The sequence below is a fragment of the Podarcis erhardii genome, assembly GCF_964252035.2.
Source record: "Podarcis erhardii genome assembly, chromosome: 14".
NCBI classification, from domain to species: domain Eukaryota; kingdom Metazoa; phylum Chordata; class Lepidosauria; order Squamata; family Lacertidae; genus Podarcis; species Podarcis erhardii.
In genome coordinates, this window is record NC_138503.1 from 49,384,521 (window position 1) to 49,400,028 (window position 15,508).

The 15,508-nt window shown below is 47.7% G+C and overlaps 1 protein-coding gene across 8 annotated transcripts in view; it reads right to left on the reverse strand.

Moving 5' to 3' along the window:
* MPRIP (myosin phosphatase Rho interacting protein) overlaps nucleotides 1–15,508 on the reverse strand; it is a 157,996-nt gene that overhangs the window by 8,460 nt on the left and 134,028 nt on the right. For 5 of the 8 annotated variants that reach the window (XM_081839457.1, XM_081839455.1, XM_081839458.1 and 2 more), the window contains 9 exons: nucleotides 14,262–14,378; nucleotides 7,264–11,076; nucleotides 4,624–4,771; nucleotides 4,365–4,482; nucleotides 3,758–3,917; nucleotides 2,450–2,569; nucleotides 2,205–2,291; nucleotides 1,275–1,437; nucleotides 616–701 (listed from right to left, as the gene is read on the reverse strand). In XM_081839457.1, coding sequence (XP_081695583.1) covers nucleotides 616–701; nucleotides 1,275–1,437; nucleotides 2,205–2,291; nucleotides 2,450–2,569; nucleotides 3,758–3,917; nucleotides 4,365–4,482; nucleotides 4,624–4,771; nucleotides 7,264–11,076; nucleotides 14,262–14,378 — 4,812 coding nt within the window. The remainder of the gene's footprint in view (nucleotides 1–615; nucleotides 702–1,274; nucleotides 1,438–2,204; nucleotides 2,292–2,449; nucleotides 2,570–3,757; nucleotides 3,918–4,364; nucleotides 4,483–4,623; nucleotides 4,772–7,263; nucleotides 11,077–14,261; nucleotides 14,379–15,508) is intronic. The other 3 variants (XM_081839460.1, XM_081839462.1, XM_081839461.1) reach the window with 1 other exon arrangement.

Sequence of the window (15,508 nt, forward strand, 5' to 3'; positions counted from 1 at the left end):
TCCCAGAGCTGGCTAAGCAAAGTGCCTAGCTTTGGGAAGGAGGCAAAAGGCTCTGGCAGGGTCCTAGAGCCCTTCCTCCTCTTCCTACGGTTGGGAAAGTTCAAACTAGGTTTTGGGAAGCAGGCAGGAGGACTCTAGGATCCTGTCAGAGCCTTCATGCCTTCTTCCCAAAGCCCAGGGCCTTGCTTACCTAGCTTTGGAAAGGCAGTGCGAGGGTTTGTGTGGAGTGTCAAATGTTGTTGAGGGCCACCCAAGAAGGCCTCAAGGCCACGTCTTGGACTGCCCTAGTAAAGCTCTCATGCCCACTGAAAAATGGGAAAACTGAAACCACCAACAGGGGTAGAATAGAATCTAGAAAGCTGCTCAGTGCTATTTTTCTAGAAAAAAGGTGCCAGAACTCACAATGCACACCTCTCTTGTTCTCTTAGAACAGCAACGGCACCTGCCTGAGAGGTGCCAGAACTGAGCTCCAGTGAGTTCTGACTGAAAAAAAACAATCTGCAAATGCTAATAACCCAGACAAAACACAGCAGACATATCATTCATAGACTTGTTATGGCATCCAACATAGCATAACCTCGTTTGGAAAGTTGGATGAAGTCACCATAAACTCACCTTTGACCTGATATTTCTCAGTTGCCGGCCAACGCTGGTCCTGTCTTTCTTCAAGAAATCAGGGTTGCTTTTGGATTTCATAATGTCTAGGTGAAGGAGGAAAAATAGAGCCAGTTTACCTTGCTGTTGAAAGCACTACAAGCGCAACATTTCCTCCGTCGCCGTGGAAAAAAGGAAAACAAATGGTTGTCAAATGGGCACAAGGAACAACACTGGGCCGAGACATTTTGCCACTGTAGGCAAAATGCTCCAACACCCCCCTTGAAGCTCTGCCCCCCCTCTCCCTGGCCCAGTCATTGTTCCCACGCTGCCGCCAGCCCCATCACCGCAACTGGTGAGATCAACGGTCCTGTGTTGATGGTGCGGGCAAAACCACAGTGGGTCTGGCAGCAGCGTAACTGCGAGCACAGGGAGGGAGGGAGGGTGTGGATCTTCTGCCAGAGGCAATGGCTTCTCTTAACCTCATTCAAGGACCACCCTTACCCCAGAACACAGTCTCCAAAGGGACCCCCCATTTGCCACCAGTTACAGAGCTGGCTCCCTAAACTGGTATGGCCCACGTAAGTATACCTAAAGCGAAAGCCAGAAACTTGGCCTTGCTTTCATCCGGAATCCTCAGCAGCACCTATGAAAAAGCCAAACCAGCTAACAAGACTAACCGTATCCAGACACAGTGGTGTTCTCTGGAGACTTCTCGCCAAGGGCTTCGGTGGCCGCCTTGAGCTGCTCTTTCAACCTGCTAATGTCACAGTCCGCCTTGGCCTTCACAATGCTGAGCTCCGTGTAAATGTCTTTATACTTATCACTGGCATATTTCTTGTCCTTTAGGAAAGACAACAGCGTTTCAGTTGAGGAAATGCTTTCAGTCCCCTTCGGCCTTGGAGATCGGCAGCAGCAAATATTGCCAAAGGGTTAGACAGATTTCAACCCAACAACACATATTGTAGCAATCAGTGCCATATGTACTCTCTTTTATCTTTCCTGGTTTGGGCTTTGGTTAAAAAAAGAACACTGCAACCCACTGAGACAGGCTCCATTCTTAAAAAGCAGAACAATTTGGTTTTGACCAAATAGTTGTATATGGCATCTTTCAAATCTGTGAACTACTTTTGACAACCATCCACTCAAAGTAAGGGAGTACGTATTTCAAGGGGAGGGAGATCACACACTCCCATGGGGGAACCAATGTACAGCTTGCTTTTGCCACTGATACAGACTCTTCTACATTGGAAACAATTAGCAGCTATACAGACTGAAGGCTCAAAATGCAGCTATCTTCCTGAGGTTCTGCAGGTCTGGTTAGGAGATGGTCTGAAAACCAAATGTACGCTGCTCTGAGTTTCATGACGGAACTAAAGACTTTTTTTTTTATCTGCTCAGGCATGTTTCAATACTGGTTTCACTGCTTTGTGGATACTACAGAAATACATTTTTGTTGAATTTTACTGAATCGTTTTATGTTGCAAACTACCTTTTATCGTAATTACAAGCGGTATGTATATACACGAGTCAGCTGAATTCATATGCATTTAAAGGCACTTGCTGTCTGATTGTATGATACAAAGGCAGGCCTCCTCCAGAACTATTACCCTCAATGCTGTTTGCAGTTCATCCTTCAAGGAGCTGATCTCCTGTTTCAAGTACTGTATTTCTGATTCCTTGACTCGCAGCAAGACCTGCAAAGGGGAAGAGAAACCCAGGCAGATGCTTTTTAGGTTAGGCAACTATGCATAAATGAAAGGGGGGGGGGAGTTAAGCCACTGAGCAAGAAGGAAAGTCCATTTCACATGCCCCTTGAAGTCCAACATCTGGAATCAAGGCAGGGTACCCTCACCTCCAACTCGTAGGCATCCTTGCCTTGGGTGAGAGGTGAGCCAGCCATCTCGATCCCACCCTCCCCAGTCACCAGGGTCCGTAACCGTGTGATCTCTGCAGCCAGGCGGTTGTTCAGCTCCTGTAAGAAGACCACAAGACGGCTATGAGCAGCAGTTATGAATAAAGCTCTCCCCAGTCCTAGGCAACTGAACATGCCTATTTTGCTTTTGGATGGCGACCTCAAGGATATAAATGGCTTCGGTTTTCACCAAACAGCACAAAACAGCATTTGTGGTTCTTTGGGCCTTCCTTGCTGCTATCTGTACTTCTGCATAGCAGACGAAGGGATTGAGCTCAGTATTTCCGCAAACCAGCACATTTGTTTCCCCCCTCTAAAGATGGACATTTCTTAAGTTCACAGAGTTTTAAAACATTTTTATTAACCCATGTATATCTATACTGGTCATAATATACCAATAGCCTGAAATAATGACTTAAAAAAATCTATTCCTAGTGGGGAAAGCCTGATTCTTCTGAAGTGATTGTGACAAAGAAAAAAGATTTTAGAAAGCATACATTTTATGCTGTGTCACAAGGCCTGGTGACGAAAATAAGCACACAAAAAGATTTAAAACCAAACCACAGGATTTCAAAAACTGCACATGCAACCATCGTCTAAAACTATGGAGCTTGCACAATGTCATCTTTAACACAGCAGTTTCCATCATGCATATTTTCCCAGGAAACAAAATGCCATTGAGGAGACACCTTGAGGCACCCCCTGCCCTGGTATTCCAAGACAATTGGCACTGTAGTGGATTTCGTAAAAAGAAGATCCTATGTTTCAGAGACCACCAAGCAAAAAGCAGTTTACAAGCCTGGTTAAGTCAGCAACACCATCTGGGGTACCATCTTTTTAATTCATTTTCCTTACCTAAATCAGGGGGCTTCCTACCAACATAGATTGATAAAAATGTGCAGAAATCAGATCTGCCAGGTGTTGCAATAAATCTATTTTTTTAACATATACATTTTACATTTTACAGTTTACTGTTTTTATTTTTAAAAACATATGTGGGGGCTCCACCTCAATCTTTTCAGTGCTTAGGGCCTTTAAAGCTCTTAATCCTGCCCTGCAGAATCACTATGATTCTGGTCCTGCCATAATGTTTCATTCCTATTAGGGTGAAACTGCTTATCAGGCCTCTTGACCAACTGACTCCCCTGCCCTGCTAGTCCAATCCTGGCTGAAAGCCATTCTGAAAAAGCCCCCAAACAACCCTTTTCTCTTAGGCAGCTGAATGAGGCTGGACAGGTGTTGCTTTACCTGGTTGTGTGCATTGAGCTCCTGGTTCTCCCGCTGGCACTGACGGAGGGCCTGCCTCTCTGCTTCCAGGGCCTGGGCCAAGTGAGCGTTTTCCAAACACTTCTGAGAATACTGCTCCGAGAGAACTTCAAGTTCACGCTGGACAGACTGCAGCTCCTCCCTGATTAGGCATAGGGGGTAAAAACAAAAAATAAAGATTGCAAGGCCAACTGCAAGCCCCAAAACAGATCAAGTCAACTATCAGAGACTAGGATGCACAGAGGATGCATTGCACAACCTTCTGGCTGTGGGCAGACAAGATGGGCATTCAAGTGCATCCCACACGTTCAGGGTTGCTTTCCCAGGAAAGCAAACTTAGGCATGCGGTTTGATTGCACTGACTAGACTAAACATTTGACTAGACTGAACTATCTATGGGATCCCCATTAGGGTCAGCCAGTGTGGGAACATGATACTGAACTAGATGGGTCTCTGGCCTGATCCAGCAGGGCGGTTTACTGTGGGTGGTGTAGAATGACAAATTCTTCCCCCCAATGCCACCCAGGTGCCAAGAGCAGCTCCACATTTCCTACCTCAACAAATCTAGAAAATACAGAGGAGCACCTACAAGTATTGCCTCTGCAGCGCTTCGATGTCTGAGTTGATGCTGCTGATCTGCGAGCGGTGAGTCTTCTCCAGCTCCCGCTCCAGCTCTTCCCGGTGGGCGTTCTTCATGGCTTCTATGGCTGTGTAGGAAAAGAGGCAGGGGCTGCAGATAAGCTGTCTTCCGCTCAGAAACACTCCCGTCTTCTGATCTCACCTCAGGAACAAAACCACCTTCTGATGTTGCTACTGATGACTGCTTATGGTCTTCTCTTTCCTCTTACCTGAAATAGTGGCTGCTGTCTCCTCAGCTAGCAAGCGGTCTTTCTCCTCCCTTAGCTTCTCCAGTTCTCGCTGGTGCTGCCTCTGCAAGTCCTCTATCTTCTTCTGATGGGTCTCTTCCATAGCTGCAAACCCTCGTTCGCAAGTTGCCTGGGAAAAGATGGGGCAGGGGAACTGAATTTGTGTTTCTTGGCCTCAGAACCTACAGGGATTGTGTTAGGTTGAATGTTAGGATTGTGTTAGGTTGTATGGGCAGGCAGGCAGGCAAGCAAACCAACAAAGAGAGGAGGAGAAAGCCATGGAGCTGATGGACAAGCATGCATGGAAGGTCTAGACTGGAGCTCTAACATGCCTCTTCAATCTTAACCTGATAGAAAAACTACGTAAAATCTGACTGACTAGGAAGAGGGTTAGTTCAAAACCCACTTAAATGGGGACTTCCAAAAAGCCTTAGGAAGCAGCCCTTGTCACTGGTACTTGGGATGGGGAACCTATAGATCTCCAGGTGTTGCTGAATGCCTGTTCCCATCAACCACTCAACAACATCTGGAGGAATGCAGGTTCCTTGTTCCTGATCTAGGCTTAACTTGAGATGCCATTTAGATAAGACTAGGAAGAGACAACACAACCCAGCGTCATTGTATTGCTGCATAGAGTTGTTTGGAAGTATGAAGCTTAAATGCACACTTTTAACCACGAAATCATTTGGAGTGGTCTGGATATACTATATTCACCTGCACCAATCTAGCCTACTCCTTGGGAGGTACTGAATGTGGTTTGCTGTCTGTCCCACTTCTGCACTGTACAACTTCTTTCTCTGGTGTATAATGTGAAGCATGCACCCTAATTCATAGTTGCCAGAAAACAGCTGCTTCTCGTGCAATTTTTTGTACCCAGGTAGAATACACACAGGGTGTCTGCTGAGTCTTAAGGAGTGTGTATGAAGGAGGAAAGCATATCTCTCTCTCTCTCTCTCTCTCTCTCTCTCTCTCTGTGTGTGTGTGTGTGTGTACTCTCCTCTTTAAAATATACCTAAGGTACCTCTAGGATCCTAGCCTAAGTCTTTAAATAAAATCTTTAAATATCTTCAGAATTTTTATTGGCTATTACAAAAGGGGCTCTTTAACAGGGCTCTTTAAAAGTGACAGATGGGTCTTTTCTGCATGAATGCTTAAAAACGGTACTTCTGCATCTAGCTGCGAAGATACAGGTTACTGGCCAGCCTATATAAATATGGTAAATAACAACATGTTACAAAGCTGTGGTTATATAAGTTGCCTATGGCCTCCTGAAACACATCTGTGTATGTACAGCTTCAGTTCCTAGCTCTTTACACTGAGGCCAGAATCTTAGCTGGTGGGCTGGGATATATTTATGCCACTTTGCTCTCTGTTCCTTGGCAAGCACAGAATTGCCCCTTGAACCAGCTGTGGGCTGCAGAAGTGGTTGCTGCAGATCTGTCAGCCAAGGCAACACTTTTTAGGATGGCAGAATGTTAGTCCAGGGGGAGATCAGTGTTCTGCAAGGGACATTTAAAAGCACCCTCTGTTACGTTAGTGCAAGCATGCCAGGAGGTGCAATCGGCCTGTATGGTAAACCTTGTGAGCTGTGAAAAGGCTCTGTTGCTGAAGGGTGGAGAATGTTCTTGTGGGAATGCTACAAAGGTTTATGAAAGGCAAAAGAAAAAAGAAGGCAAGCTTCAACCATGCCTGGAACAGAGTATTCTCCTAGAACCGTTGACTGCTTCTCGCATTACTATCATCATTTCATGATGTGACATACCATTTACCTCCCATTAGCCCCTTTATATGGCCATGTGCTATATACTGGAGGGTGTCCGTGGGCAGAATGTTGGCCTTAGACTGGAGGGACCCGAGTTTGAATCATGGCTCAGCTGTGAATTTCAGCTGAAGCAAGTCTCCGTTCTCTCAGCCTTGCCTGGCCTGCAGGGCACTTCCAAGGATAAGGTGATGCCATCCCATTTACACTCTGAGCTTCTTTTAGGAAAGGGGGGGTATAAAATGTGATTAAAAGGAAGACTTGTAAAGACCTATCTTTTTGCATGGGCTTTCCCTGGCCAGACCCTGTTTTATGTGCTTGTGTTCCTGTTTTCTTTGTTTTTCTGTGCTTTGATACTACCGTTTCATTGGTTTTAGGTTGTAAGGATGTAAGTTCGATAGAAGGAGAGGTGTTTTGAAGGACAGTTATAGGAAATCTGATACCTAAAGGTGAAAAAGATCTTGTGAAGGTTTGCAGAAGATGACATACATCCCTAGGGCTCTGGCTACATCACCTCAAGGACATTATATTGGGCTTCCAAGATGGACAATTTGTTCCTATGTTGCAATGCAAAGTTTTGATTTAGTGTTCTTAGGGGCAGGCAGTCTTGTGGACTGTAAGCATTCCGTCTGAAATGCATCCCATCCCGTGACAGACTATTATTATTTTTTACCTTTTTCTCTGTCATGGGAAGGAAGTGTTTCCGTCCCTCTTTTTAGCTCTATCTCTCCTCTGGCCATCAAGTTATAGAATTCTATTTGCCTTTAAACAAAAAGGTGATTGTTGCATTGCCATGGGTGAGGGGCGGGGAGAGATTTACACACATGACTTATTGAAATTAAGTGCAGTGAAGAAGAAAAAACCTTAAGATTCTCAAAGTCCTTCTGGTATTTCTCCCTCAGAGTGGACGCATTGCCTTCCAGGTGCTTGTTCTCCAGCTCATCTCTCATGATGTTCATTTGGGCTTCCAGCTCTTGAATGCGCTCTCTCAAGCCGTGCATGGCGTCCAGCTCGCTCTCTGAGCCCTGCACCCCACCGTCGGGGTTATCAGCAGCCCATGCTTCTCCTGCACCCAATGCCACAGCAGGCAGTGCTTCTGGGTGCTGATTCTGGTACTGCTCCAGAGATGCTTGCAAGCACTGCAGCTCTTGCTCGTAGTGCTTCTGCAAGGCCAGCAGCTCTTCATTGTGGAAGACCTGCAGTTCCTTCATCTTGACTTGAAACTTGTCCTCTAGAGTTTGGATCTGCTCAAGATGGAAAGTCTCCAAGTTCAGCTTATCCCGCGCAAGAGAATCTAGTCGCTGCAGCCCTTCGGTCTGTTCTGATTTCAGAGCATCCTCGGTCTTGTGAAGCTGATCAACCACGTTCCGGATCTCCTCTTCATACGTGTCCTGAAGCTCCAGTATTTTCTTGCTCTGTTTATGTTCTTCTTCTTCCAGGAGTTTCCGCTGATTATCAAGCTGCTCCACTTTGGCCTTGAGCTCTGAATTCTCCCTTTCAAGCACAGCAATCATCTCAGCATACTTGCCCTGTTGCTTTCGGAGCAGCTCTTCGTATTCCTCCCGGAGGGTGGCAACTGCCCTGATGCGTTCCTGACACAGAGCATCCACATTGTGCAGGGACTCTTTGTACAGCCGTGCCTCCTTGGCGTACTCCAGCCTTGCCCTGTAAGCCCCGTAACAGACCTGGGCCTGGATAATCGCATCTTGAACAAGCAGAGACGAGTAGCGCTCAAGATCCCCTAGACACATATCGTAGGGAGGACTGGAAGAAATCCTTAGCAGCTTGCGGCAGTCTTTCAGGGCATCGTCAGGGGACAGAGACAGGAGAGCAGCAGATATTTCCTTTAGGACATTTGCTCTGTCTTTGAGCTGCTGAGCAAGGTCGCCCTGAACGGCAGCTAGAGCTTGACTGCCAAGATCCTGCAAAGTGTGGGCTTCTGGCATGAAGCCAGGAAGGCTGGCATCCCAAGCTGAAGTGCCCTCTTGGATTTCAAGGGCTTTGGAAATCTGATGCATAACGCTGTCAAATTCAGGAGTCTGGTATGCTTTAATGATTTCCTCCAGCATGCACTTGTGCTGCTGAAGGGCTGTTCTGGTGTTGTGGAGGTCTTCTTCGATGGCCTTTAATCTCTGATGAAAGGACTCTCTCATTTTCTGGGCAACAAAACTGAGCTCTGCTTTAATCAGCGTGCTGTCTGCCACTGAATGAACGAGGCACTGAGGAATGTTTAAACACTGGGCCTCCCCCTTCCCCTTCCCCTCTTCTTCCTTGGCACTCAAATTCTTCCTTAGCTCCTCCACCTGGCTCCAAAACTCATCTTCCAACACTAGCTTTTTAGATAAGACGTCAGCCAAGGCCACTGCAATATGTGAAATATTTGAAGGCTCCAGCAAGACTGCATCCACCGTACCATGAATCTCTCTCAGGGCTAAGGAAATCTTGGAGGTTGCATCTGTCAGAGACTCTGCTATCTGGTTGATCAAGCTGGCTTCAAAAGCCACCCTCCTGGAAAGCATCCGCAGCTGGTCTTGTTCAGAAAACCCTACTTGTTGCTGCTGGAGGGCAGCTTTCTCCTCCTCCCCCAAGCTGCTGCCTTCTGCATGCAATGCTTGGACTGCAGACAATTCTTCTGCCAGATGACCAGGCGAAGAAAGTGCCTGTTGCAACACGAGGACTGCATCTGATAAAGAAGTTTCCGTATTGGACAGGACACCCAAAAGCACCTCTCTCTCTTGCTCCGTGTCACATCTGGACAAAGTTCTTAGCTGTTCTCTGCATTGCTCTAAGCACACCAAGGCTTGGTTGTTTCTCCCATGGAACCTTCCCAGCTCATGGATGTGATTCTCAAGCAGCTTGTGTTTTTCTTGCTTCTCGCCCTCCAGCTGTGAGACCAGCCTGCTGACTTGAGCCAAGCTCTCCTGAAGCTGCTCCCTCAGCTGTGCTTCTGTGCTGGCCCACTGGTGGTGAAGCGTGATGAGGGTGTCTTGATTGTGGCCCTGCTGGCTTTCGAGTTTCATGGTCACATCTTTGAGCTTTTCTTCTGTGATGAAAAGTTTGGTTTCCAGGGCGTGGATGATAGACAGGTAAGTCTCCGAATCGCCTGTGCCTGGGTAACTCGGAGCTGGTTCTGATGACATACTGTCCTCCGAAAGCGACCTGTCTTGGCTGGTGTCTGATGAAGTGCTGCTGGTCCACATCTTCTCAGATCCATCAGGGTGGATATATTTTTGGCACTGGATGTTGGAGAAACGTATCCTTTGCCTTTTGGCTCCGGGGGTTTCTGTGTCTGATTTTGCAGAGTCCTTCTGGCAAATCTCTCTCTCTTGAAGGTCTGTAGACTTAGAGGTAGACCTACACTCTTCTGGGTTCACTGCTGCGTGCTCACAGATCTGCCTGTGACTGATATTGGGGCCCTGATCCTCAGTGAGCATGCACTCTGAGACTGGAAGTCTTCTTTGAAGCTGTGAATGTTGTGCTGGCTCCACAACTTGACCACCTGTTTCTGCCGTAACACACAGCGCTAAGCTCTCACCAGCTGATGTTTTCAACTCATCGTCTTGCGCCTGCTGATCTTCCACGTTTTCTGGACTGCTACTTACGGCAGCTATTTTTAAGAAAGGTTCCGCAAGCTCCTGGTCCTTATTTTCCACAATTCTCAAGTGGGCTTCCCTCACCACTCTTAGCTCCTCCTCCTTTTCCTTCAGCACCGCCTGCAAGTTCTGGAACTGCCCTGACACCACCTCGTAGGAGTGCTCCAGGGCATGGTAGTTGCTCTCCTCCAGCTGCAGCTTGGCTTGCAGCTTGGCGACCTCGTTATCAGACTCGGCAACCTGGTTCATCAGCTCTTGGAACCGGCATTTGATCTGATCCCTTTCCTCCTCAAGGCTCTTGATGTGTTCGGCGAGCTTTTGGATGCTGGCTTCTTTCATTTCGAGCTGCTCTTCCAGCTGGTGGACAATTTCGCTGCTTTCAAATTTGACGGACAGCTTCTCCTTCTGCAGAACCTCCATCTGCTGCTCATTGTTCTGAAGCTGGTTCTCGTACTCGCTGGCTTTGTCCTCCGCTTCCTTCAAGCTCTGGATGAGGACCTGCTTCTCCCTCTCGCAGCTCTCCAGCAAAGCCTCGTAATTCCTCTGCAGCTTCTCCTCCATCAGCATCTGGGACTGCTCACTGGCACTCAGCTGCTGGCTGAGGCCAGCGATCCGATCCTGGAGCCGCTGCACCTCCTTCTGGTAGTCCCTCTGCAGAGCTTGCTGCGTCTCCAGATCTCGCAGCTCCTGGGTCTTCTCCAGCAGGAGCGCCTCCGCGTTCTTGAGCTTCTGCTCGCTGGCTTTCAGCTGCGAGCTCAGTGCCTCCTCGCTGTGCTGCCACTCTTCCATCTGCTCCTGAGCTTTCTTCCGCTCGGCCTTCAGGTCGCTCTTCAGCTTTGCCAGAGTCTGCTCTTTGATGGAGAGCTCTGCGGCGGCATTGCTGAGCCTCGCTTGTAGGCTCTGGATCTCTGCCTCGTGGTGCCGGATCACATCCTTGGCCTCCCCATAGCTACGCTTAAGTGACTGGATCTGCTGGTTGATCAGTTCCTGCCGCTGACACTGGGCTTCGAGCTCACTCTGGAGGTCTCGATTGACTTTATGGAGCCTCTGCCAGGCCCCCGATGGGGGGGTGGCCACCTCGGTCTTTAAAAAAAATTGATTAAATAGGAGATTAGTAGCACTCTCGGTTCCCAGTTCTGAGTGTCACACCTCTGGTCAAGTTGGGCCACAGAACAATTCCTTGCATAGGTTTGATCACTACCCATCTGCTCCAATTTTGGATGGTTTCAGTTTTGTCTGCTTTCTTTTTAAAAAAAAATCCCCTTTGCTCAGGGAAACAAGGAAACCCTTCTTCAAGTTTAACAGACAACACGGATGATAAAACATTGAAACAGCTTGAACGCAAACGAGCCTAAGAGGAACAAAACAAATTAAATAAAACAAAACAAAAATGATGGAGAAGAGAACACCACAGGAGAAATGATGACTTGGGACAAGAAGAAAAAAGGTTTGGAAAGGAGTGAAAATTGTGAGGGGGGCGGGCAATTCGAATATACTAAGATAAAACAAGCAACTCTTTGAAGCATTGGGAGACCTACCTGCTAGGAACTATCTTTTGCAGCTTGAGGCTAAGTTTGGAAAGGATGGGTTTAAATCATTATTTATCTTGTTTTGCTGGGATTTTATTTTCACTTTTGTGTTACCCACTCTGACTTTTTGGGGTGGGTTGACCTGTGAGTCTAACTGCTGGATTGTGTGTGTGCAGGTGTACAGTTAGAGCATAATGTTTTCGCCTAGCAAAAGATGCAGAGCTTCAGGTTAATAAAGTCCTGGGGGAATGAAGGCCACTGAGAAGACACAATTGCTCTCCCCTCACCTGAAGAGATGGCAGCTGCGAACTGATCCCTGCCGTAAGCTTTCCTGCTCGTGGAAAATATATTTGTGTGTGTAATATGTGAATGAAGTTTAAAATGCGGAAGTTCTAGATCTGTCTGCTACCCGTGTTTTGTTGTAAATCAAGACGAGCAGAGAGGAAAGGAGGAGTATGATGAGAACATAAAAGTCAGAACAAGGAAACCCTCAGAGAGATTCAAAACCAAAGCCATGTTGCATGCAAGGGGGCGGGGGAATAAACACACAGAGAATCATGCAAGAGTCGGACAGAAATCATGTGGCTTGAAGAATACACAAACAGAAAGAGGCAAGAGGAGCACAGCGCTAAGCCTGATAATTTGGCCTGTCTTGCTGTACCGTAATCGCTGGCAGGGACAGCCCATAGATGTGACACTCAGGTACAATAAGTCAGATTACATGCTTCCACACCAAAAAACAAAAAACCAAACCCCTAAAAAACAACCCATGCAATATTATCCACACCCAAGAGAGATTAGTACAGTGACCCTCTCCACCCTCGCCCCAAAGGAGGCAGAAGATACAACTGGTGTCTTGGGGGGGGGGGGAGAGAGGAAAAACAGTCATGCTCAACTTCTGTTAGCACTGAATGGGCTGGAGAAGCTCCACTTGCCATCGAGCTCAAGGCAGGACACACACAGGAAAGGTTACGTTGCAAGAGCTCAAAGAGGGGCTCAGTTCAACATGCACGCGGATCGAGTCCTGAAGATAGATATACAGTGTCTTGTTGGGCAGAACATTCTGCAACATCAGCGCTATGAACCGGGGATGGGAGGGAGGCAAAGGATTAGGAGCTCACCCGGGCTCTGCCGTTTTGGGAGGAGTCTGGCAAAAACGCTCCCCAGAAGCTGCAACCATCTGCTTTTCACAAGGGTCATTTGCTTCCCCGCTGGGGTGACCAGCATGCCTGCTTTATCGGTCTTTCACCAATTCTTCAAGGTCTCTTAAAGCCCCATCTTATGCACGCTGACCCAGGAGCAAGTCCCACTGAACTTAATTGGACTTACATCCGAGTAGAGAGACATAGGATCACATCGTTAGCTTCTTAGTCCTACAAGCAAAGGTACTCCTATTGGGCCCGGTTAAAAGGAGAGGAAGCATTTAGGTTATCTGGTGCGACCTGATGGAATTTGTCCCATTATTCTGAGCCTGGCAATCTGTACAGTGATCATCATCTGCCAGTGTCCCCCAGGGAAAGGAGGTTCACCCCACCCCACAACGCCACCTCTGTCACCTACACAAATGGCAAAATAGCAAGGAGCCATAGGTGCAGGGTATCAGGTTGAAGGCACAACAGATAACCTAGCAAATGGGCAGCATCTGCTCTCTTTTGTCAGTATGCAAGATATTCTGTTCCAAAAGATGATCTCTCTCCATCAGGAGACTTGGGTAGTCTTCGGCAAAAGGCCAACTCTTCCAGAAGGTTGAATGCATTATGAAAAGGGAAGGATGGTGTCCTTCTGCAGGATGGTGTCGCTCTTTATCAAAGCTACTTACAAAATAAAAATATTAGGCTTGCAACTCTGAAGAGTGGGCATTAAATTGAAACACATTTTAATAAACCCAAAGGCACCCTCACTTAATCAAGCAACTAATACTTTAAAATTTTAAATTCTTGTTAATTGAAATGTATGCATACTGACAATGGCACACACCAGCTTGGGAGCTATGTTTACTCCCCTGCAGGAAGTCTGCTTCATCAGTTAGGGAACGTGGTAGCAGAGTAGGACCCAGCAGGATTGAACCCTCCTGCTCTCAGCAGTGTAGTCAGCGGGGTGGGAGAGGAGATGCTGTATGTCCTTCTCTCTTGCCCATATAGGCTTTAAAAACCCCAATTAAACATTAACCCCACTGATCAAAATGAGTCAGGATCAGATCCAGATTGAGTGTTCCCTAGGTTGCAGCCCTGGATCAGTTAGTAGGAGAGCGGGGCACACACAGCCCTAGAAACAACTTACATTATCAACTACATACTTTGGAAAGTGGCTTGTTTGCTATCAATTTTGACACCTCTTAAGATACTGCAACCCAATTTTCCATGAAGTTTCCTAAGATCAAGAGGCAGGTTTTAGTCTATGTTTGGATACAACCAGACATGGTTATCAATGGAGATGGTGGACCGAACCTTCCGAAACTCTTCTGATTTAAACCATTGCTTTCAAAACTGGAATGATTTCTCAGAATTCCCGAGCAACAAGGCTGCTTAGTGCAGTACTGAAAAGAGGAGCTTGCTCTGTACCTGCAGGAAAGAGGGCAATGGAAAAAGCTTCTCTCTCACCCCTACGACGTGGAGGACTGAAGGTTTTGCAAACTGTGTCTCCCACCCAGGTGCGTCCCCACAAGCATCCTGGACTGAAGTCCCACAGATTAAATCCGAGCGACGGCAACCAAGTAGGACGTTGGCCTTGCTCTCCTACCTGCAGGACGTAACCTTCCCGGGCACTCTGCTCACGGCCCAAAGCTACTTTCAGCTGGTCCTGCAGAGCGCGGTTCTGCTCCAGGAGTTCAGAGGCTGCCTTCTGGCTCTGCTCCAGCTGCAAGCACAAGAGGGAAGGGAGAAGACCACCAAGACGTCATTCAAAAACATCCACAGCTCCAAACCGGCAAGGGGACCGGCTGCCCTATACAAACTGGGTGGATGAATTGGATGGATTTCTCCTGCAACCTCCTAACAGGAGCTTCTCCTCTATACCAAGCTTTGGGGTAGGAGCTAAGCTAAGAAGTTCTCCAGGAACCATCGTGCTCTAGGAAGCCATTCTATCTCCAGTTTCTCCCCAAAGGCATGGGCTGAGGCTTGGCTTGCATTTTTCTTCCCCCTCCCCAGGACTGGCTCATTAACAGCAGATGCTACAAGGACAGCAGAAGAGGTCAGATAAACTAAACATAATTCACTTGGTGAAGATGCAGAAGTGCCAAGGTGAGCTGAGCTTCTCTAAGTAAATGAAGCCATGGAGGTCAACACGCTTGGACACTTCTCTCCCGGGTAGAGGGAAGAGAAGGAATGGTTTCTTATATCCCACAAGAGTGGGAAGGCTTGCCAATTTAGATCCATCTCCGGATAATTAAGGAGGACCAGTAATATCACAGGTTATGGGGAACCTCTGGTCCATGGGCCAAATTTCAGCACCACCCCTTTGACTGCATGCTGCCTTCCCAGATTATACTCAGAGAGGATTACAACAATGAGAGCAATGCTTTGCAAAATCAACAATGTAACCCAGCATGAATTCCAATTCACCCTGCAAGGCTGTTTCCCACAAGCCACACCCACATGCAAGCCCCATGCATGATGTCACAGGTGCTCCCGATTGTATCCTGGCCAAAGAGTTGGGCAGTCACTGCCGAGGGAACTCCACAGGATGGCTGATCCCAGAAGAGAGCGGAGCTTGGACTTCAAGTTCTGTGGGATGCATCGCTTCGGCTGCATGTGGCAAGCCAGTCCTTGAAAGGGCCTTCAAAGCGCCGAGCAGAGCTATTTGCAAGCTCCCTACTGCTTGCACAGAGCCCTGCTTGGTGCTCTGAAGTACCAATGACCTGCTGACTGTTGCCACTCCAAAGTGGCAACAGGGCTCTTTGCAAACCCAGTGTGGCACTTTGAAGTCTCAACCATGGTGGGGACTTCACGAACGCCCCATCGCTGGATGGGGTGCCAGGTGATCTGACA